Source organism: Ursus arctos, unplaced genomic scaffold (assembly GCF_023065955.2).
Source record: "Ursus arctos isolate Adak ecotype North America unplaced genomic scaffold, UrsArc2.0 scaffold_8, whole genome shotgun sequence".
In the NCBI taxonomy this organism is placed as follows: Eukaryota; Metazoa; Chordata; class Mammalia; order Carnivora; family Ursidae; genus Ursus; species Ursus arctos.
In genome coordinates this window covers 27,776,505-27,795,690 of record NW_026623100.1, presented here as the reverse complement: position 1 = coordinate 27,795,690, position 19,186 = coordinate 27,776,505, and the positions used below count along the sequence as shown (strand labels likewise).

The 19,186-nt window shown below is 35.6% G+C and overlaps 1 protein-coding gene across 9 annotated transcripts in view; it reads left to right on the top strand.

Annotated features, from left to right (window-relative positions):
* The window catches only part of USP34 (ubiquitin specific peptidase 34), a 239,393-nt gene that overhangs the window by 160,522 nt on the left and 59,685 nt on the right, over positions 1 to 19,186 (top strand). For all 9 annotated transcript variants that reach the window (XM_026485129.4, XM_044377919.3, XM_048222672.2 and 6 more), the window contains 6 exons: positions 568 to 672; positions 2,214 to 2,269; positions 2,367 to 2,487; positions 14,976 to 15,159; positions 15,630 to 15,790; positions 19,061 to 19,126. In XM_026485129.4, the coding sequence (XP_026340914.1) occupies positions 568 to 672; positions 2,214 to 2,269; positions 2,367 to 2,487; positions 14,976 to 15,159; positions 15,630 to 15,790; positions 19,061 to 19,126 (693 nt within the window). The remainder of the gene's footprint in view (positions 1 to 567; positions 673 to 2,213; positions 2,270 to 2,366; positions 2,488 to 14,975; positions 15,160 to 15,629; positions 15,791 to 19,060; positions 19,127 to 19,186) is intronic.

Here is a 19,186-nt window from a genome sequence, read left to right as displayed (position 1 = left end):
TTCTATAGGTTTCTTTCTTTCTTTTTTTTCTTTTTTTTTTTGAGATTTTATTTATTTGACAGAGAGAGAGAGAGAGACAGCGAGAGAGGGAACACAAGCAGGGGGAGTGGGAGAGGGAGAAGCAGGCTTCTTGCTGAGCAGGGAGCCAGCTGTGGGGCTTGATCCCAGGACCCTGGGATCATGACCTGAGCCAAAGGCAGATGCTTAACAACTGAGCCACCCAGGTGCCCCCTATAGGTTTCTTTTGTTGACACATTTTCATTGAATTCTTCTTTTCTATTCTATTTAGCATTATATGTTATTCATACAATGACTTTTCCAAGTGGGTTGTAAGAAATTTGAGGGTAATATTTTTCTGAAAGTTCTCATACTATTCACTTATGGGCCCAGTTATTCTGATTTTACAGAAGCTAGAAGTGTTTTTTCCATTTTTTGTTAAATTTTGAATTCTGTTTTTATAGAGATTTAATTTTTCATAAGGTCTGTAGTTTCTTAAATGTATTGTAATTTTAAGTGATTCCCCTTTTTAAAATGTTTTCACAAAGTTGAATTTTTTTTTTTTTATAGATAGATGATTATGAAGAAGAACCAATGCTAAAACCTGGATGTAAAGAGTATTTTTGGTTGTTGTGCAAATTAGTTGACAACATACATATAAAGGATGCTAGTCAGGTATGTTCAGAAAATTATACAGTAACTTGTATGATGTTGGATGGATCATGCACATGTATGTTTATGACTTTATATAAGCTCTTGTTTTTAAGGGCATTTTTTTTTTAATCGTTCTCTAAGAGTTGGAAATGCCATAATTATTTTATTGTAGTTAGACCTTTTTGTTTTGCTCTAAATTCCTTTCTTTTTACTTTGACCTTTGTTGAAATGTCTTTATCTGGTACCTATAAGTAATTTCTTATTTCTTCTAAGATCTGTAGATATAAAATGTTATTTGGGATGTGAAGTTTAGACTTTAGATGTAAATATACAGTATTCTGTAATAGCATATGGGTTTGGAGTTTTGAATATGTAAAATTGCAATTCAAATAGAGTTGATTTTAAGGTTAAGAAACTATTAGTTTACTGATCTGCTAATTTTCTTAGACTGAAATAGTTTAAAACAGATGTTTAAAATAAGTTAATTTCAAAGACAAACTTGCCATATATATATATTTTTTTTTTCTCCTTCATAAATTGAGTAAACTGAAATGCATCTAAGTGTTCTCAAAAAATGAGAAACACTTTTAAGAAGATACATTTAGATATTTAGGAAATATTTTCTCTTTTTAAAATGTATTTTAATCCCAGGGTGCCCGCCTGGCTCAGTCGGTACAGCATGCAACTCTTGATCTTGGGATTGTAAATTCAAGCCCCACAATGGGTGTAGAGATTACATAAAAAATCTTAAAAAAATGTATTTTAGTCCATGTGCATTTTATACACTTTACATTTTAAAACGTCCTGTAGTAGTTGCATTTTCTACTTTAAAGGAGCAGTGTACATTGAATTCGTAAAGTACTTTTCATTTGAGAAATAATTACAAATATTGAATGTGGTTTTTTTTTGTTTTTTTTTTTTAAAGATTTTATTTATTTATGTGACAGAGAGACAGCCAGCGAGAGAGGGAACACAGCAGGGGGAGTGGGAGAGGAAGAAGCAGGCTCATAGCAGAGGAGCCTGATGTGGGACTCGATCCTGGTATGCTGGGATCACGCCCTGAGCCGAAGGCAGACGCTTTAACGACTATGCTACCCAGGCGCCCCTGAATGTGTTTTAATTTACTTGATTATTCATGAAATACTGATGTCAGATGAACATTGATTTTTTTGTTGTTGTTGTTTGTTTTTTTAACCTTGGGTTACCCATTTAAGGTAGGAATCTATTATTTCTTGCTTGCCAAGCAGGGTAGTTTTTTCTTAGAGATCTGAGTTTCTTTGAGAATCCTCTAAAGTTTTATTTTGTGAAATGTTGATTTTGTTGCTTAACCGACTGAACCACCCAGGCACCCCCCATGGATTCTGTTTATTTAAAGGACTGTCAATGATGTGTTTATAACTATCAAAGAGTAGCTGTATTATTTATAATTTAATTAGTATATTAATGAATTTGGGAGAACCAAATTATTACTTACAAGGGAAGAATGTTTTTTTTGTTTTAGTAATCTCTGGCTACTAAACACAAAAGTCTCTATTTGAATTTTGTTTTCTCTTTGTATTAAGACCACACTCCTCGACTTAGATGCTTTGGCACGACATTTGGCTGACTGTATTCGAAGGTAAAATTTGATGTTAAATTCACAATTTTATCATTGAGGAAACATAAAGGACATAATTATGTGAACTATCTTGTTTTGCTTGTGTTCTTTTTTGTAGCAGGGAAATCCTAGATCATCAAGATGGTAATATTGAAGATGATGGGCTTACAGGTCTTCTAAGGCTTGCAACAAGTGTTATTAAACACAAACCACCCTTTAAATTTTCAAGAGAAGGACAGGTAGGTATTAAGACATCAAATGTCTGTAGGAAATATGATCGAGATTTTTTTTGTTGTTGCATTGTATGTGGGTATATTAAATTTTCTTAAACATGCAAACATAAATCTTGCTAGAACTTTATTGCTGGTTGGAAAAGTGAATATTGAATAAGGTGAACCTTAGAAATACAAATTCTAAACTTATATTTGGAATGCAGAAACAATTTTAACTCCTGTGACTTGTACATAGAAAGGCAACCTCTACTACAATTTCTGTAGGTTGAACATTTTGAATTAATAATTTACACAGAATTAATAAGTAGTCATGGAGTACCTTTCTGACTGGTTTCATGTTTTAGAAGCCCGTTTGACATGAAATCTATTGAATATTTGATGACACCTAAGGACTCCATAGCCACAGATGTCTTAATTACTCCTCAGATTTATTTACTCTGCCATTAGCACTTTTGTCATTGCCTGCAATGAGGGAGTTAGTTTTTGGTTTGGAGGGTGGTTTTCTTAAGGTCACTATTTGTGGTAGGAAACACAGGAATAACCAGAAGGATCTAAGATAGTCCTCAAGGGCATAGAGTTGGGGATTCCGGAAATAGGTGACAGTCTTAACTGTCTTAAATCTGTACAACTTCCCCAATTTGACAAAGCCCCTTTTTGTGCTATTTTTCTATGTCCTTCTTAAATTTTTCCTGTACTCACTGGGAATAATTTGATTGATTTAGTTTTGCGGGTTGAAGTATTATGCTACGTTAGCCAGTATAGAACTTTTATTCCAAAATATATCAGTTTCTTAGATAATACATTGTAATGTGAAAATCATTGTAAAAGAAAAACAATTTTTAGATAGTGCAAAGAGAAGATTCCCATATAGTTTGATTTCCCATGATTCTTAGGTGATGGATGGTCTTCCAGGAGTTTCCATGGATATATTAAATACTCAAGTATATCATTTATATTACATAAACACCATTTTGTGATCTTTTTTTATTTTAAAAAATGAATACACTGAAAATATATTTTAAAAAATTGACTACATAAAGAGGGAAACAATTTTTTTTATTGACATGTATGTTGTTGCTGGTGGTTAAAAAACCAAAAAAAAAAAAACAAAACAAAAAACAAACAGCTGCAGGGAACCTCATCTTTGCACCCCTGTCCCATTATACACACCTGTTCTTAAAAGTAAATTTGATTGATTTTAATCATAATATATTAGTTTACAAAAGCCTCTATCCTTTTAATTTTCCCAGCTGCACTGTGTTAGAATGTTTCTAATATCTCAGTTTCTCAGATATCCCCACATGTGAAGGGGATGTCTGAGACATTCCTTACAAGTGAAGTCTTTGCCAGTCTCACTTTTCTTTAGTTTTATGTCTTTGGTTTCTGTTGAAAATGAGTGTCTTTTTATGTACGTCTTGTCTGTGTTAACTTGTGAATTTTCTGTTTATAATTGATATATATCTTTTGAAATTTTTCTTATTTGTAAAAGTCTGTATATTGAAAATATTAAAAAGAATTTAATATTCTTTTTCTGCCCTCTTTTCCAGAATTCTTTTTTTGCTTATTCGTGTTTTTTAAAGACTACTTGTTTTTTTTCTTCTTTGTTTTGTTTATTATACGAATAATAATCTTAGGCAAAGTTTTGAGCCTTTATAAAGGTAGATGTTGTTATTAGACCCATTTTATTTATTTATTTATTTATTTATTCATTCATTCATTCATTCGACAGATAGAGACAGCCAGCGAGAGAGGGAACACAAGCAGGGGGAGTGGGAGAGGAAGAAGCAGGCTCATAGCGGAGGAGCCTGATGTGGGCCTCGATCCCATAGCGCCGGGATCACGCCCTGAGCCAAAGGCAGACGCCTAACCGCTGTGCCACCCAGGCGCCCCTAGACCCCATTTTGACAAATGATGAAGTTAAGGCACAGACAAGTTAAGCAACTTGCCTCACTGAGGTTACTCATACTCCCCACTTAGCCTAGTTTTTGGGGTTTCTTAAAAAAGTTTTATTTATTTGATAGAGAGCAGGGAAGCACAAGCAGGGGTAGTGGGAGAAGGAGAAGCAGATTCCCCACTGAGCAGGGAGCCCAATGCGGGGCTCGATCCCAGGACCCTGGGATCATGACCTGAGCCGAAGGCAGTTGCTTTACCAACTGAGCCACCCAGATACCCCTTAGCTGAACTTCTAACCACTATACAATACTGGCTACAGATATTAAAATCCTAAACACACAGCTCTATAGTCTGCTTTTTTCACTACCTTAGAGAGTCTCCGTATCAGTATATGCCATATACAGTTAATTCATTCTTTTTAACAACTGCATAATATTGTGTGTGTGTGTGTGTATTCAGCTCTTAATGATGAAAATTGTCTTTTACAAGTGATATTGCAGTGAAGATGTTTATACATCTATCACTTAGGAAATCTGTAGGAAAAAATTCTGGAAGTAGCATTGCTCATTCACAGGGTATGTACCTTTTTGACTTTGGTCAGTATAACCACATTGTTTTCTCTGGATGCTGAGCCAGTTTATGGTCCCACCTACACTGTGTGTGGGTGATTGCCTGTTTCATCACATTCTCACCAACCCAGTATAATAGCAGGTATTTCTGATATTATAGGTGAAAAACAATCTCCTAGTTTTATTTTACTTTTTGTGATTATGATTAAGGTTGAGCATCTTTGCATGTGTTAGAAAACCATTATTTTGTGTTATCTTTTCTCTGATCTAGACTCTAGGTAGAGAACTAGGAGGGCAAATGTGTTGGGAATTTAGCTAGGAATCCAGTGGTTCTGGAGAGGGATGATGGTGGAAAGTGGTTGGATTTGGGATATTGAAGGTACTGCTCACAGACTTAAATTTGGATAGGATTGTGAGGTGGGAGAGAGAGAAAGACTCTTCAATTTTAAGCCTGAGAAATGAAATGAATGATAATTCCATTTACCAAGAAAGGGAAATCTTGAGATATCATTTTTGAGGAGAAGTGAGAGTGTCAGAATCAAGTCTATTTTGGACATGTTAAATACGAAATGTCAATTAGATATGCAAGTGGAGGTGTTTAAGGCAGTTGGTTTGTTGTAATATTAAGAAAAGTTTTCTTTATTTCCTAGATATTTAAAATACCTTTTCTACTTTAATGATTTTACTTTATTAAATTTCATTGAGAATTTACTTTAGTTTGGGAATCAGTTAACTTTTTCTGTAAAGAGCCTTATAGTAAATATTTTAGGCTATGCTGGCTAAATACTAGGTCTCTTTTACCACCGTCACCACTAGTACTACTGCTTTCCTTCCTCTTGCCCTATTCTTCCATTTTTCTAATTCCCGTTTAAAAATATAAACCCCGTTCTTATCTCTACTAGCAACAGATATATACTTTACAGACTGATAATTAAGACTCAATCCTGATTCTTAAGAACTGACTATGTATTTTTTAAGAACGGACAATTTAGTGGTTCATTTTTTCAGCAGGTAATTATTGAGAAACCTGCCTTATTCAAAATTTGTATGTACCTTCACAAATGGCTACTCAGGATATTTACCATTAATGGTTAAAAAAAAAAAAGGCTATTAAAGGAATACCGTCAGGGATGTGAAAGATCACCTAGCATTGACATGATTAAGAAAGGCTTTGAAGAGGATACAGCTTTTATAATATAGAATAAAGGTGGGGTTTGTTTGTTTTTAAGATTTTAATTTTTTATTTGTTAGAACAAGCAGGGGGAGCAGCGGGCAGAGGGAGAAACAGGCTTCCCGCTGAGCAAGGAGCCCAATGTGGGACTAAGTCCCAGGACTCTGGGATCATGACCTGAGTCAAAGGCAGATGCTTAACCGACTGAGCCATACAGGCATCCCCAGGATAAAGGTTTTTTTTTTTTTTTTTTTTTTTTTTTTTTTTTAAGTAGAAAAGTAAAGGAAACATTGAAGTCCTAGAAAAGAATACGAGTAAAAATTAAGTGATAGGACACCACTGGATATGTGTGGGAAATTGAGGGATTAGTTCAGCTTGACTTGAGTTGGAAGAAGTATAGGAGGTAACTTTGGGAAGCTAGATGGTCATCTCTTGAGTTCACAGGAAATTATTTTTACATGTACATGCAGTAAAACAAAAGCATTACTTTTGTAATTTAAAAAAGTGGGGTCTTTAAAGTGTTCGATCCAGTCAACGTCGGGAATGTGCGTTAGCAAAATACCTGGTGACAGATGAAGAGCCAGCAGAGTGTAGTGGTCTTCAAACTTTTATTGTTCACATATTCTTTAAATAAAGAATTTTGGGAAACCTAGGTGTCCTCTCACAAATTTTTAAGCCTTAAAAAATTTCTAGGTTTTTCAATCTATTTTTTTAATTTTGTTTCAAGTTTTTGTTTTGGTTCTAGTTAACATACAGTGTTACATTAGTTTCACGTGTACAATGTAGTGGTTTAGCAATTCCATGTTTCATCTGGTGCTCATCACAAGTACACTCCTGTATCAACTCTGTATTTTTGAAGAGTATAATTCCAGGAATTTGTTAAAATTGAAAAAAGTATTTTTTGTGACCTCTCGGTGTTGTCTGAAGTTACTTCTGTGTTACCATTACATTACATTTATTTGGACACGGGCAATCAAAGCAACATAAATATACGTTTTTTATATATACAACAGACTTGAAGTAAAAACTCTTTTTAGTAGCATATTTTATAGAAGGAAATTTATATGTTCATCAAATGTCAAAAGTCCATCTTCTAGCATTAAAAATAGTTGGCAGTCTATAGCAATAATTTTGTCAAGCTTTCTGTTTACATTTTTTCAGTCTCAAAAATAGAAGGAACTATATTCTTGATACATTTTTATAGTATCTTGTTTTGCAGTTCGATTAGTAAGAACAGAATGGGTTTAGGATATCTCATTTTTCTCTGAAACTTTCTCTTATTCATAGTCTATATTCTTTTTTATATCTGAGTCGAAGTTATTTCAGCATGATTGTCGCTTTACATGATTGTAGAGATTTCCTTCTCATGAACTTATGGGGTGGCACAGTTGATGTCCTCCTTGTAAGTTGTCCTCGCAGGAGGTGAAGAATTCCCAAAGGGGACTTTTTCTTTTTTTTTTTTTTTTTTATTTTAATAATGATTTTTTATTATATTATGTTAGTCACCATACAGTACATCCCCGGTTTTCGATGTAAGGCTCGATGATTCATTAGTTGTGTATAACACCCAGTGCACCATGCAATATGTGCCCTCCTTACTACCCATCACCGGTCTATCCCATTCCCCCACCCCCCTCCCCTCTGTAGCCCTCAGTTTGTTTCTCATAGTCCATAGTCTCTCATGTTTCATTCCCCCTTCTGATTACCCCCCCTTTCTTTATCCCTTTCTTCCCCTACTGATCATTCTAGTTCTTATGTTCCATAGATGAGAGAAATCATATGATAGTTGTCTTTCTCTGCTTGACTTATTTCACTAAGCATTATCTCCTCCAGTGCCGTCCATGTTGTAGCAAATGTTGAGAACTCATTCTTTCTGATTGCTGAGTAATATTCCATTGTATATATGGACCACAACTTCTTAATCCAGTCATCTGTTGCAGGGCATCTCGGCTCCTTCCACGATTTAGCTATTGTGGACATTGCTGCTATGAACATTGGGGTGCATATGGCTCTTCTCTTCACTACGTCTGTATCTTTGGGGTAAACACCCAGTAGTGCAATGGCTGGATCATAGGGTAGCTCAATTTTTAACTTTTTAAGGGACCTCCACACGGTTTTCCAGAGTGGCTGTACCAACTTGCATTCCCACCAACAATGTAGGAGGGATCCCCTTTCTCCACATCCTCTCCAACAATTGTTGTTTCTTGCCTTGTCTATTTTTGCCATTCTAACTGGCGTAAGGTAGTATCTCAGTGTGGTTTTGATTTGAATTTCCTTGATGGCTAATGATTTTGAACATTTTTTCATGTGTCTGTTAGCCATTTGTATGTCTTCATTGGAAAAGTGTCTGTTCATATCTTCTGCCCATTTTTTGATTTGTTCATTTGTTTCTTGTGTATTGAGTTTGAGAAGTTCTTTGTAGATCTTGGATACCAGTCCTTTATCTGTAGTGTCATTTGCAAATATATTCTCCCATTCTGTGGGCTGCCTCTTAGTTTTTCTGACTGTTTCCTTGACTGTGCAGAAACTTTTAATCTTGATGAAGTCCCATAAATTCATTTTATCTTTTGTTTCTCTTGCCTTTGGGGATGTGTCATGAAAAAGGTTGCTTTTGCCGATGTCGTAGAGGTTGCTGCCTATGTTCTCCTCTAGAATTTTGATGGATTCCTGTCTCACATCGAGGTCTTTCATCCATTTGGAGTTTATTTTTGTGTATGGTGTGAGATAGTGGTCAAGTTTCATTCTTTTGCATGTAGCTGTCCAATTTTCCCAGCACCATTTATTGAAGAGACTGTCTTTTTCCCACCGGATGTTTTTTCCTGCTTTATCAAATATTAGTTGCCCAAAGAGCCGAGGGTCCATTTCTGGGCTCTCTATTCTGTTCCATTGGTCTATGTGTCTGTTTTTGTGCCAGTACCATGCTGTCTTTGTGATCACAGCTTTGTAGTACAGCTCGAAATCTGGCATTGTGATGCCCCCAGCTTTGTTTTTCCTTTTCAGCAGTTCCTTGGAGATTCGGGGTCTTTTCTGGTTCCATACAAATTTAAGGACTATTTGTTCCAGTTCTTTGAAAAACGTTCTCGGTATTTTGATCGGGATAGCATTGAAAGTGTAGATTGCTCTGGGTAGCATGGACATTTTAACTATGTTAATTCTTCCGATCATGAGCATGGAATATCTTTCCATCTTTTTATGTCTTCCTCAATGTCTTTTAAGAGTGATTTATAGTTTCTAGAATAAAGGTCCTTTACGTCTCTGGTTAAGTTAATTCCAAGGTAACGTATGGTTTTTGGTGCTATTGTAAATGGGATGGATTCCCTGATTTCTCTTTCTTCGTTTTCGTTATTCGTGTACAGAAATGCAACTGATTTCTGAGCATTGATTTTGTATCCCGCCACGTAACTGAATTGCTCTATAACTTCTAATAGTTTGGGAGTGGCTTCTTTTGGGTTTTCCATATAGAGTATCATGTCGTCTGCGAAGAGAGACATTTTGACTTCTTCTTTGCCGATTTGAATACCTTTGATCCCTTTTTGTTGTCTGATTGCTGTTGCAAGGACTTCTAGTACTATGTTGAATAATAGTGGCGAGAGTGGGCATCCTTGTCGTGTTCCTGATCTTAAGGGAAAAGCTTCCAGCTTTTCCCCATTGAGAATAATATTTGCAGTAGGCTTTTCATAGATGGCTTTTATGAGATTGAGAAATGTACCTTCTATTCCTACACTCTGAAGGGTTTTAATCAGGAAAGGATGCTGTATTTTGTCAAATGCTTTTTCGGCATCGATTGAGAGGATCATATGGTTCTTGAGTCTTTTCTTGTTGATATAATGTATCACGCTGATTGATTTGCGAATATTGAACCACGCTTGCATCCCAGGTATGAATCCCACTTGATCGTGATGGATAATCCTTTTAATGAACTGTTGGATTCTATTAGCAAGTATCTTGTTGAGGATTTTGGCGTCCATATTCATTAGGGAAATCGGTCTGTAATTCTCCTTTTTGAGGGGGTCTTTGCCTGGTTTGGGGATCAAGGTAATATTGGCCTCAGAATGAGTTTGGTAGCTTTCCTTCTGTTTCTATTTTTTGAAATAGCTTTAGGAGAATAGGTATTATTTCTTCTTTGAATGTTTGGTAGAATTCCCCAGGAAAACCGTCCGGGCCTGGAGTTTTGTTATTTGGAAGGTTGTTTATCACTGACTCAATTTCTTCATAATTAATTGGCCTGTTTAAGAAATCAATTTCTTCCTTTTTCAATCTTGGTAGTTTATAGGTTTCCAGGAAGGATTCCATCTCTTCCAGATTGCTTAGTTTATTGGCATATAGCTGTTGATAAAAATTTCTAATAATCCTTCCAATTTCAATGGTGTTCGTCGTGACCTCTCCTTTTTCATTCATAATTTTAATAATCTGGGTCCTTTCTCTTTTCTTTTGGATAAGTCTTGCCAGTGGTCTGTCAATTTTATTGATTCTCTCCAAGAACCAGCTTCTAGTCCTGTTGATCTGCTCTACTGTACTTCTGGTTTCTGCTTGATTGATTTCAGCTTTAATTTTGGTCAACTGCTTCCTTGTGCGTGGATTAGGCCTGTCCCTCTGTTGCTGTTCCAGCTTCTTGAGGTGAGAATATAAAAACTGCATTTTAGATTTTTCTATTCTTTTGAGTGAGGCTTGGATGGCTATGTATTTCCCCCTTAGGACTGCCTTTGCAGTATCCCATAGGTTTTGGACTGTTGTATTTTCATTCTCATTGGTCTCCATAAATTGTTTAATTTGATTTTTGATTTCCTGGTTTATCGAGTCATTCCTGAGCCGGATGGTTCTTAGTCTCCAAGTGTTTGAGTTTCTTCCAAATTTTTCCTTGTGGTTGAGTTCCAATTTCAGAGCGTTGTGGTCTGAGAATATGCAGGGGATAATTTCAATCTTTTGGTATCGGCTGAGACCTGTTTTGTGTCCCAGAACATGGTCTATTCTTGAAAATGTTCCATGGGCATTAGAATAGAATGAGTATTCATTGGTTCTGGGGTGTAGTGTTCTATATATATCTAAGAGGTCCAACTCGTCGAGTATGGCCTTCAAAGCCTTTGATTCTTTGCTTAGTTTTTGCTAGGGTGTTCTGTCTATTTCTGAGAATGGAGTGTTGAGGTCCCCTACTATTAATGTATTTTTATCTATATGTCTCTTTATTCTGGTTAAGAGTTGGCTTGTGTATCTTGCTGCTCCCCTGTTGGGGGCATATATATTTATAATTGTCATATCCACTTGTTGAATACTTCCCTTAAGAATAATATAGTGCCCTTCTGCATCTCTAACTATAGTCTGTAGTTTAAAATCCAATTTATCTGATATGAGAATTGCTACCCCAGCTTTCTTTTGAGGTCCATTTGCGTGAAAGATGGTACTCCATCCCCTTACTCTCAGTCTGAATGCATCTTTGGGTTCGAAATGAGTCTCTTGTAGACAGCAAATGGATGGGTCATTTCTTTTTATCCAATCTGCAACCCTGTGGCGTTAAAGCAAGAATTTAAACCATTAATGTTAAGGCTGAGTACTGAGAGATATGCTTTTAATTCTGCCATGTTGTCAGTAAAGTCTTTGTATTGGCTGTGACTTTCTGTTTTGTATCACTCTTGGGGCCTTTTTACTTTTATAGAACCCCCCGTAATACCTCCTGTAGGGCTGGTTTCGTGGTTACGAAATTGGCTAGTGACTGTCGATTCTGAAATGTCTTTATTTCTCCATCAATTCTGAATGACAGCCTTGCTGGATAAAGGATCCTTGGCTGCATGTTTTTCTCTGAAAGAGCTTTAAAAATGCTCCCCCAACCCTTTCTCTCATTCCGGGTCTGTGTAGACAGGTCTGACGTAATTCTGATGCCTTTGCCTTGGTACGTGAGAAATTTCTTTGCCCTGGCCGCTTTCAATACTGTATCCTTGGATCTCATATTTGCGAATTGCACTATGACGTGACGTGGTGTAGGTCTGTCATGGTTGAGCTTGGGAGGGGTCCTCTCTGCCTCTTGGACACGAATTTTTGTTTCCCAAAGGGGACTTTTTCTTAAAAGAGTCAAAGCCTCAAACTCCCAAGGTCAGCGAGAAAGCAGTAATCCCAGTTGGCTGTGTGGGTACTGGCATGTTTTGTTAACCAGCCTCGGAGTTTGGGGGTCTTCCTTGTATTCTTCTTCTGATCACCAAGTAATGTTAACCTTAAAAAACAAAACTACCGGTTATTTTAGCAGCAAAAATGGGTTTACTCAGGAATAGCAGAGACTCACAACCCAGGGCATGCACTCTTCTGTAGAACCATAGGCAAGTCCAGATATATCTTAAGTTTTGCCAGAGAAGTATGAAACATTAAAATGAAATTTAGTTGAAAATGAATGTAACAAGAAGGATGGGCCTTTTAAAATTAATTCATATAGTTATAGGTGGATATTACTTGTGAATACGGTCGAATGTGTGTTCATTAATTCTCTTCCTACTTTATATTTTTATAGATGTAGATTCTGGGAAACCTTATTTACATAATGGAAATGTAAAGTTTGTTCACATGTTTACAGGGGAAATGAAAGTTTTATTTTAACAGTGTTATTTAATCTTTGAATTTCTTCTGAATTACATGCTAAAAATCACACTGATCTATTATCAGAAACTATTTAGTTTTCTCTCAGCAGTTTGAGGTTATTCTTTCTGTGAAGTATACCAAAATGATTTTCCCATTATTTATCAAATGGACATGTTGTGGACACCTGGGTGGTTCAGTCGGTTGAGTATCTGGCTCTTGGTTTCGGCCGAGGTCATGATCTCAGAGTCATGGGATTGAGCCCTGTGTCAGACTCCATGCTCAGCGGGGACTCTGCTTGAGATTCTCTCTCTCTCAAATAAATCTTAAAAAAATGGATATATTAATATATAGGTTATCCTTTTACTTAGAGATACCTGCTTTTCTGGTTAACTCAGTAAGGAAAATAAAAATATTGTTTATTTCATTAGGCTTTTATCAACCTGATAATTCTGATGAAGTGTTTTATAGGTTTTAAATATATTTTATCAGAGCTTTCGAGCTATGGAAACTTAGCTCATTCAATTTCTGGATCTAAACTGATTGGCAAAGATAGTTCATTTTATTTATTTTTAATTTTTTTAGAGTGAGGGAGGGGCAGACGGAGAGGGAGGGAGGGAGAGAATCTTAAGCAGGCCCCACGTTAACCAGGTACCCCCAAGATACTTCATTTAAAACTAGTTATTATCCAATTCCATTTTTTTTTGAGTTTGACTTTATTTTCTAGTTGAAGTAAACGTGTTATCTTGTGTCTCCAAGACACATCATCTAACCTCTGAATTCTAAGATAGGTAGGACAGACTTATCAGTCTGTCAGCTATATGAAGTAGACCCTATTCACTTTCCATATTTCTTAGCCAAACTTACTTTTCATTGCAAAGTCAGAACTTCGTACTTTCTTTGACAATAGTGAGATGGAATGAGGTCCCGTTCATTAATGGGAAAATGTTTCCAATTGTCCTTTATTTGGTACCTGTGTCAGAGGTTCCCAATACCATCTTCAGGTTCAGTGATTCATTAGAAGGGCTCAAAGAACTCAGCATGTAGTTGTACTGGTGGCTAAGATTTGTTACAGCAAAATAATACAAAATGAAATCAGTGACAGAAGAAGACAGCATCCAGCCAAGTTTGGTGGAAACTAGGTACATGATTTTAAGAGTCCTCTCCTATTGGGAGTTGCACAGGATATGCGTAATTTCCCCAGCGATGAGTGTGACAACATGTATGAGGTGTCGTCTAACAGGGGAACTCTCTTGAGCTATAAGTCAGGGTTTTAGGCGAGGTGAAGTGGGGGTTGTCATTTATAGTTCCTGTGTAACTGACCACAGTGTCTGAAATTCCAGACTCCCGGATGGAAAGCAGGTATTAAGCATAAACCAAATACAAAAGGCATAGTGAGCCACTTTTATCACTTAGGGAAAGTTTTATATCAGAGGAATGGACTCTTTATCATTCAATTTTCACATGACAGCCAGGGGCCAACCTTACAGTCCAGGCATTCTAAGGATAAGAGAATGTTGGTCTTAACTACATTACCTCTTTTCTGCACAGTACACCAGAAGGTTTTACACCCCAGAACAATGTACCATGGTAGTATTTGAGGTGTGTGAGAAATACCTATCTTTAGTAAAGTAACAAAGGACCAATTAATAAGAAACAGGTGGGAAAGGTGACCCTTTCTCAGGCAGATCGAATTTAGAGAAAAATACATCTGGGATGGTAAAACCTCGCACTTCAGTTTGAACTTCACTGGGATAGAAATTAAGAGCTTGGGGTCTGAAATCCTGGCTCTGGCTTCTTCCGGCTCTGTGACTCCAGGCGAGGTTCTTAGCCTTCTTTGTTTTTTGTCTGGGGGCCTTTGAGTAGTATCTGGCACCGTAACTGTTCATTACAAGTAAGTTGGTGCTTTTGCTACTGCTGCTGTTAATGTTATGAAAGTAAAATAAGGAGAAACTGAAGTAAATGGCAAAGGCAGTCAAGATAGGAGTCCTTAACAAAAACTTTTGGTCAATTGAGTGGAAAATAATAGCATTATAGATGGGAATCTAAGAATGAGCCTATTAACTATTAAGAGGTAAGGAAGAGTAAAGTTGATCCTTACCCATTCTGTTTTCTTTAAGAGACATGAACATTGGGAAAACTTTCAGGTGATGGTATATGATGCTACTCTAAGTTTTTAAATAGCCTTTTAGTAAATTGTAGATTGTCGTATAGTGTAGTTCTATGTAAGGTATTCATTTTATTTAGAATATAACTAATATGTAATTTTAGATAATGTACTTGCCCTTTCTCTTTTTTTCCAGGAATTTTTAAGAGATATCTTCAATCTCCTGTTTTTGTTGCCTAGTCTAAAAGACAGACAACAGCCAAAGTGCAAATCACATTCTTCAAGAGCTGCTGCTTACGATTTGTTAGTAGAGATGGTAAAGGGATCCGTTGAGAACTACAGGCTAATACACAACTGGGTTATGGCACAACACATGCAGTGTAAGCACTGTTTTCCTTTTAATCTTTCTAAATTTTGTGAGAAGAAAAGAGATTTTGGAGCGCATGGCTGTAGAAAGAATTCATTACTCATACACTTTTAACATTATAAACTAGGATGTTAAAAAAGTAAACATTGATTTCTTTTAAAAAACGGGTATAAAGGACTTTTTATAGGTATCTGAAATATTTTGGAATTTTTTGGTTAAATAATTTAGTGGCAAGTAAAATCAGATATTGGCAGTCTGAATTTTTAGAGAAGGAATTAGTTTTCCTATGTATTCTTAGTAATTTTATTTCTTTTTTGACTATTGTTGACATACAATGTTACATTAGTTTTAGGTTATCATATATAATGTTTTATGTATATTGACTAAAGTAATGGAGAGTAGTGGCTGTTAGTAAAAGCGAAATACATTATGTTTAATAGTTTGTTTTGGGGGGGCATCTTTTCCTCCCTCTTTTTTCAACAGCCCATGCGCCTTATAAGTGGGACTACTGGCCCCATGAGGATGTTCGTGCTGAGTGTAGATTTGTTGGCCTTACTAACCTTGGAGCTACTTGTTACTTGGCTTCTACTATTCAGCAACTTTATATGATACCTGAGGCAAGACAGGCTGTCTTCACTGCTAAGGTACAGTTTTCCTCACTTAAGTATTAAAGCTGTAAAAGAAAATTCTTAAATTTTGTTAGTCTTGATTATTTCAATTTAGTAAAACATTGAGAAAATAATTTATGAATTAAAAAATGACAGTATTTGATTACATAGCTAGCTCATGTATAAATTATTTTTACATTTAAATAGATTACTCCTAACATATTAATATAATTTATTTCTCAAAGGAGAACACAAATTGTGGAATGTATACAGTCAGTGTGTACAGTGAACATGGTATTTTCAGTAAAAATAAATAGAAATTTTCTTTACATACAAAATAAGCAAAGCCTAAAACAAAGTAGGGGAATGTACCAGAATCACTTAACTTGTTTTATTTTTGTCTCAAAGTAAATTTGACTGTGGGCCTAGTTATTTGGGTAAGGTCCGCTTCATGTTATTTTTCTTTTTATTTCTAGTTTTCACTTTTTTAACCGTGGACTGTTTAGTTTGCCTTCTGCACTGGTTTTATAATTTCTTGGCCAACTTACTTTATGCTTGTACTTGGGTTGATTTTCCTCCATCATTTCATCTTGATGTCCTGACTTCCCCCCACCCCCAAAAAAAGTATTGCAATTCTTTATGTACTATCAGTGAATTCTTAATATGTTTAAGTTAGGCTTCAAAGTCTCCAGGTTATAGTCAAGTGGGTTTTTTATTTTTTAATGTTAGTTATTTTAATGCTTTTAAGTTTATCTTCTGAGACTGATTATGCTTAGAAATAGTTGAATAACTGATTCATTTAGCGTATTGAAATTTTTGTGACTAAATTTGTGGCCCCATCTGCTTAATTTGTATAGAACCAGTGATGAGCAAAGAGGCATAATTTCAGTGATTTTTTTTTCTGGCTGTTAACATAACCATACTTCATGATTTCTTTTCTAAATATTAATAATCACCGTTTAACCATTAGCACTTTCAGGAATTAAAATGTAGCTCGAGAAAGAACAATCAGATGTGTTAATTGGGAGTAGGTCTCATAAATGATGTTTTTGGTTAAAAACTAAATTTAGACTTGTCTCTACATAAAAAATTCTTAACAATAGAATTTGACATGACTTTGGAAAGTACTCTAGTCAAATGTGCACTTAACTAATGCACTCATGTAAATAATTATTTTTTTTTTAAAGATTTTATTTATTTATTTGAGAGAGAGAGAGAGACAGCCAGTGAGAGAGGGAACACAAGCAGGGGGAGTGGGAGAGGAAGAAGCAGGCTCACAACGGAGGAGCCTGATGTGGGACTCGATCCCAGAATGCTCGGATCACGCCCTGAGCCGAAGGCAGACGCTTAACCGCTGTGCCACCCAGGCGCCCCATAGTTATTTTTATTTCCTTTTCTGTGTTCACAGGAAGAATAAAGAAAGCTACATGTATTTTAATAGTGGTAAAATATACCCAACTAAAATTTACCATCTTAACCGTATATAAGTGTACAGTTCTGTGGTTAGTACATTGACATTGCATTACCACCATCAGTCTTAAAAATTTTTTCACTTCCCCCAACTAAAACTCTGTACCCATTAAATACGTCCCATTCTCCATTCCCCCAAACCTCACGCAGCTACCATTCTACTTGTCTCTATGAATTTGCCTATTCTAGATACCTCACTTAAGTGGAATCCTACAGTCTTAGCATAGTGTCTTCAAGGTTCATCCATGTTGTAGCATGTATCAGAGAATTTCCTTTTTTAAGGCTGAATAATAGTCCATTATATATCTGTACTACATTTTGTTTATCCATTCATCTGTCAGTGGACACTTCTGGGCTGCTTATATCTTTTGGCTATTTTAATAATGTTTCCATGAACATGAGTGTTCAAATATCCATTCGAGTCCCTCTTTTCACTTGTTTTGTGTATATACCCAGAAGTGGAATTGCTGGATCATATGGGAATTCTGTGTTTAACTTTTTGAGGCATCACCGTGCTGGTTTTCCAAAGTGGCTGTGCCATTTTACATTCCTACCAGCAATGTACAAAGGTGCCAATTTATTCACACCCCAGCTGACACTTGTTTTCTGTTTTTTGACAATAACCGTCTTAATGGGTGCAAACATGTATATATTTAGGACTTCTACATTAAGTAGAATAAAACATTCTTATTTTTTCTTAACCTAGAAGACTTCAGTCACTTCTGTTCTTCAGCCAACTAATACTTATTCTCCAGCAATGAAAATATAAATCCAAGTCTTTATTCCTGATCATTTTTGAATTGTTTATGCAGTGTGCATGTATCATGTATCGTCACCGTTCTGTTAACATTGGAAAATAATGTTTTGTGTGACTTCTACTCTAACCTCATGGAGTATTAAGCCTCCCATAGGTCAGTTGTATTACTATAGTTGTTTTGTCAATTTTGTTGATTCCTTTTATTCAGTTCCTGTACTTAATATTATACAATTTTGCTGTAATGATATGTTGAATAGATTCCTTTTCAGTGTCTTTATGTCCTCAGCTTGATTATAAGCTCCTAAATAGCAAAACCACATTACTGAACACTCCCCACAAAATTGACGCAAATAACTAGTGTATACTTCTGGCATATAGAAGGCTTATTATTCCACTAGACTATCAGAGCTTCTTCAAAATTTTGACAAGTAGTTTGTAGTGAGGATAATATTTCATAGTTTTTAAAAATATTTGGGTGAGCTAGAGCATATCTGATAAGTGCCTATAAGGCTGGTGTTCAGGACTAACTCTCTAGTGAATGAGTCTAGCCAGATACCTGAATTTCAGTTAATAGTATTTGAATATATATAACGTTTTCAAGTATGTTGGCCGGTAATTTTTCTGCAGTATTAAGGATATATACTGTTCTAGAAAAAAATAAAGATATGACTAGATGATGGAGAGATGTCATTTATCATTATATTACAATTTTTTAAATGTATGGATTTATTTGTAGAAAACACCTTTGTTGCACACTTATTATGTTTTCTGTTCCTGTACAGTTACCAGCTTGTGAAAACAGCGTTGTACCAAATGAGTGTTGATCTGAAAAGCAATTTTTTTTAAAGATCTCTTTATTCAGTTTTCTGACGTAATAGTGATGTAATAAAAGCTACATTTATATAATGGATAAATTTTTAAAATGCTAAATTGCTAAATAAAGAATAGATTGTTTTTCTTACATAGAGCCAAAAGAATGAAAACAGATACAGTATTAAGCACATTGTAATACTTTCTTTTCTAGACTAATTTACTACCCTCTGTGTGTTTTAATGGAACATTTTTCTCTTGATTTCCAGTATTCAGAAGATATGAAGCACAAGACCACTCTTCTGGAGCTTCAAAAAATGTTTACATATTTAATGGTATGTTTGAGAGCCATATATAGAAAACTATTTAGATATAACCTATGTAAGTTAGAAAAC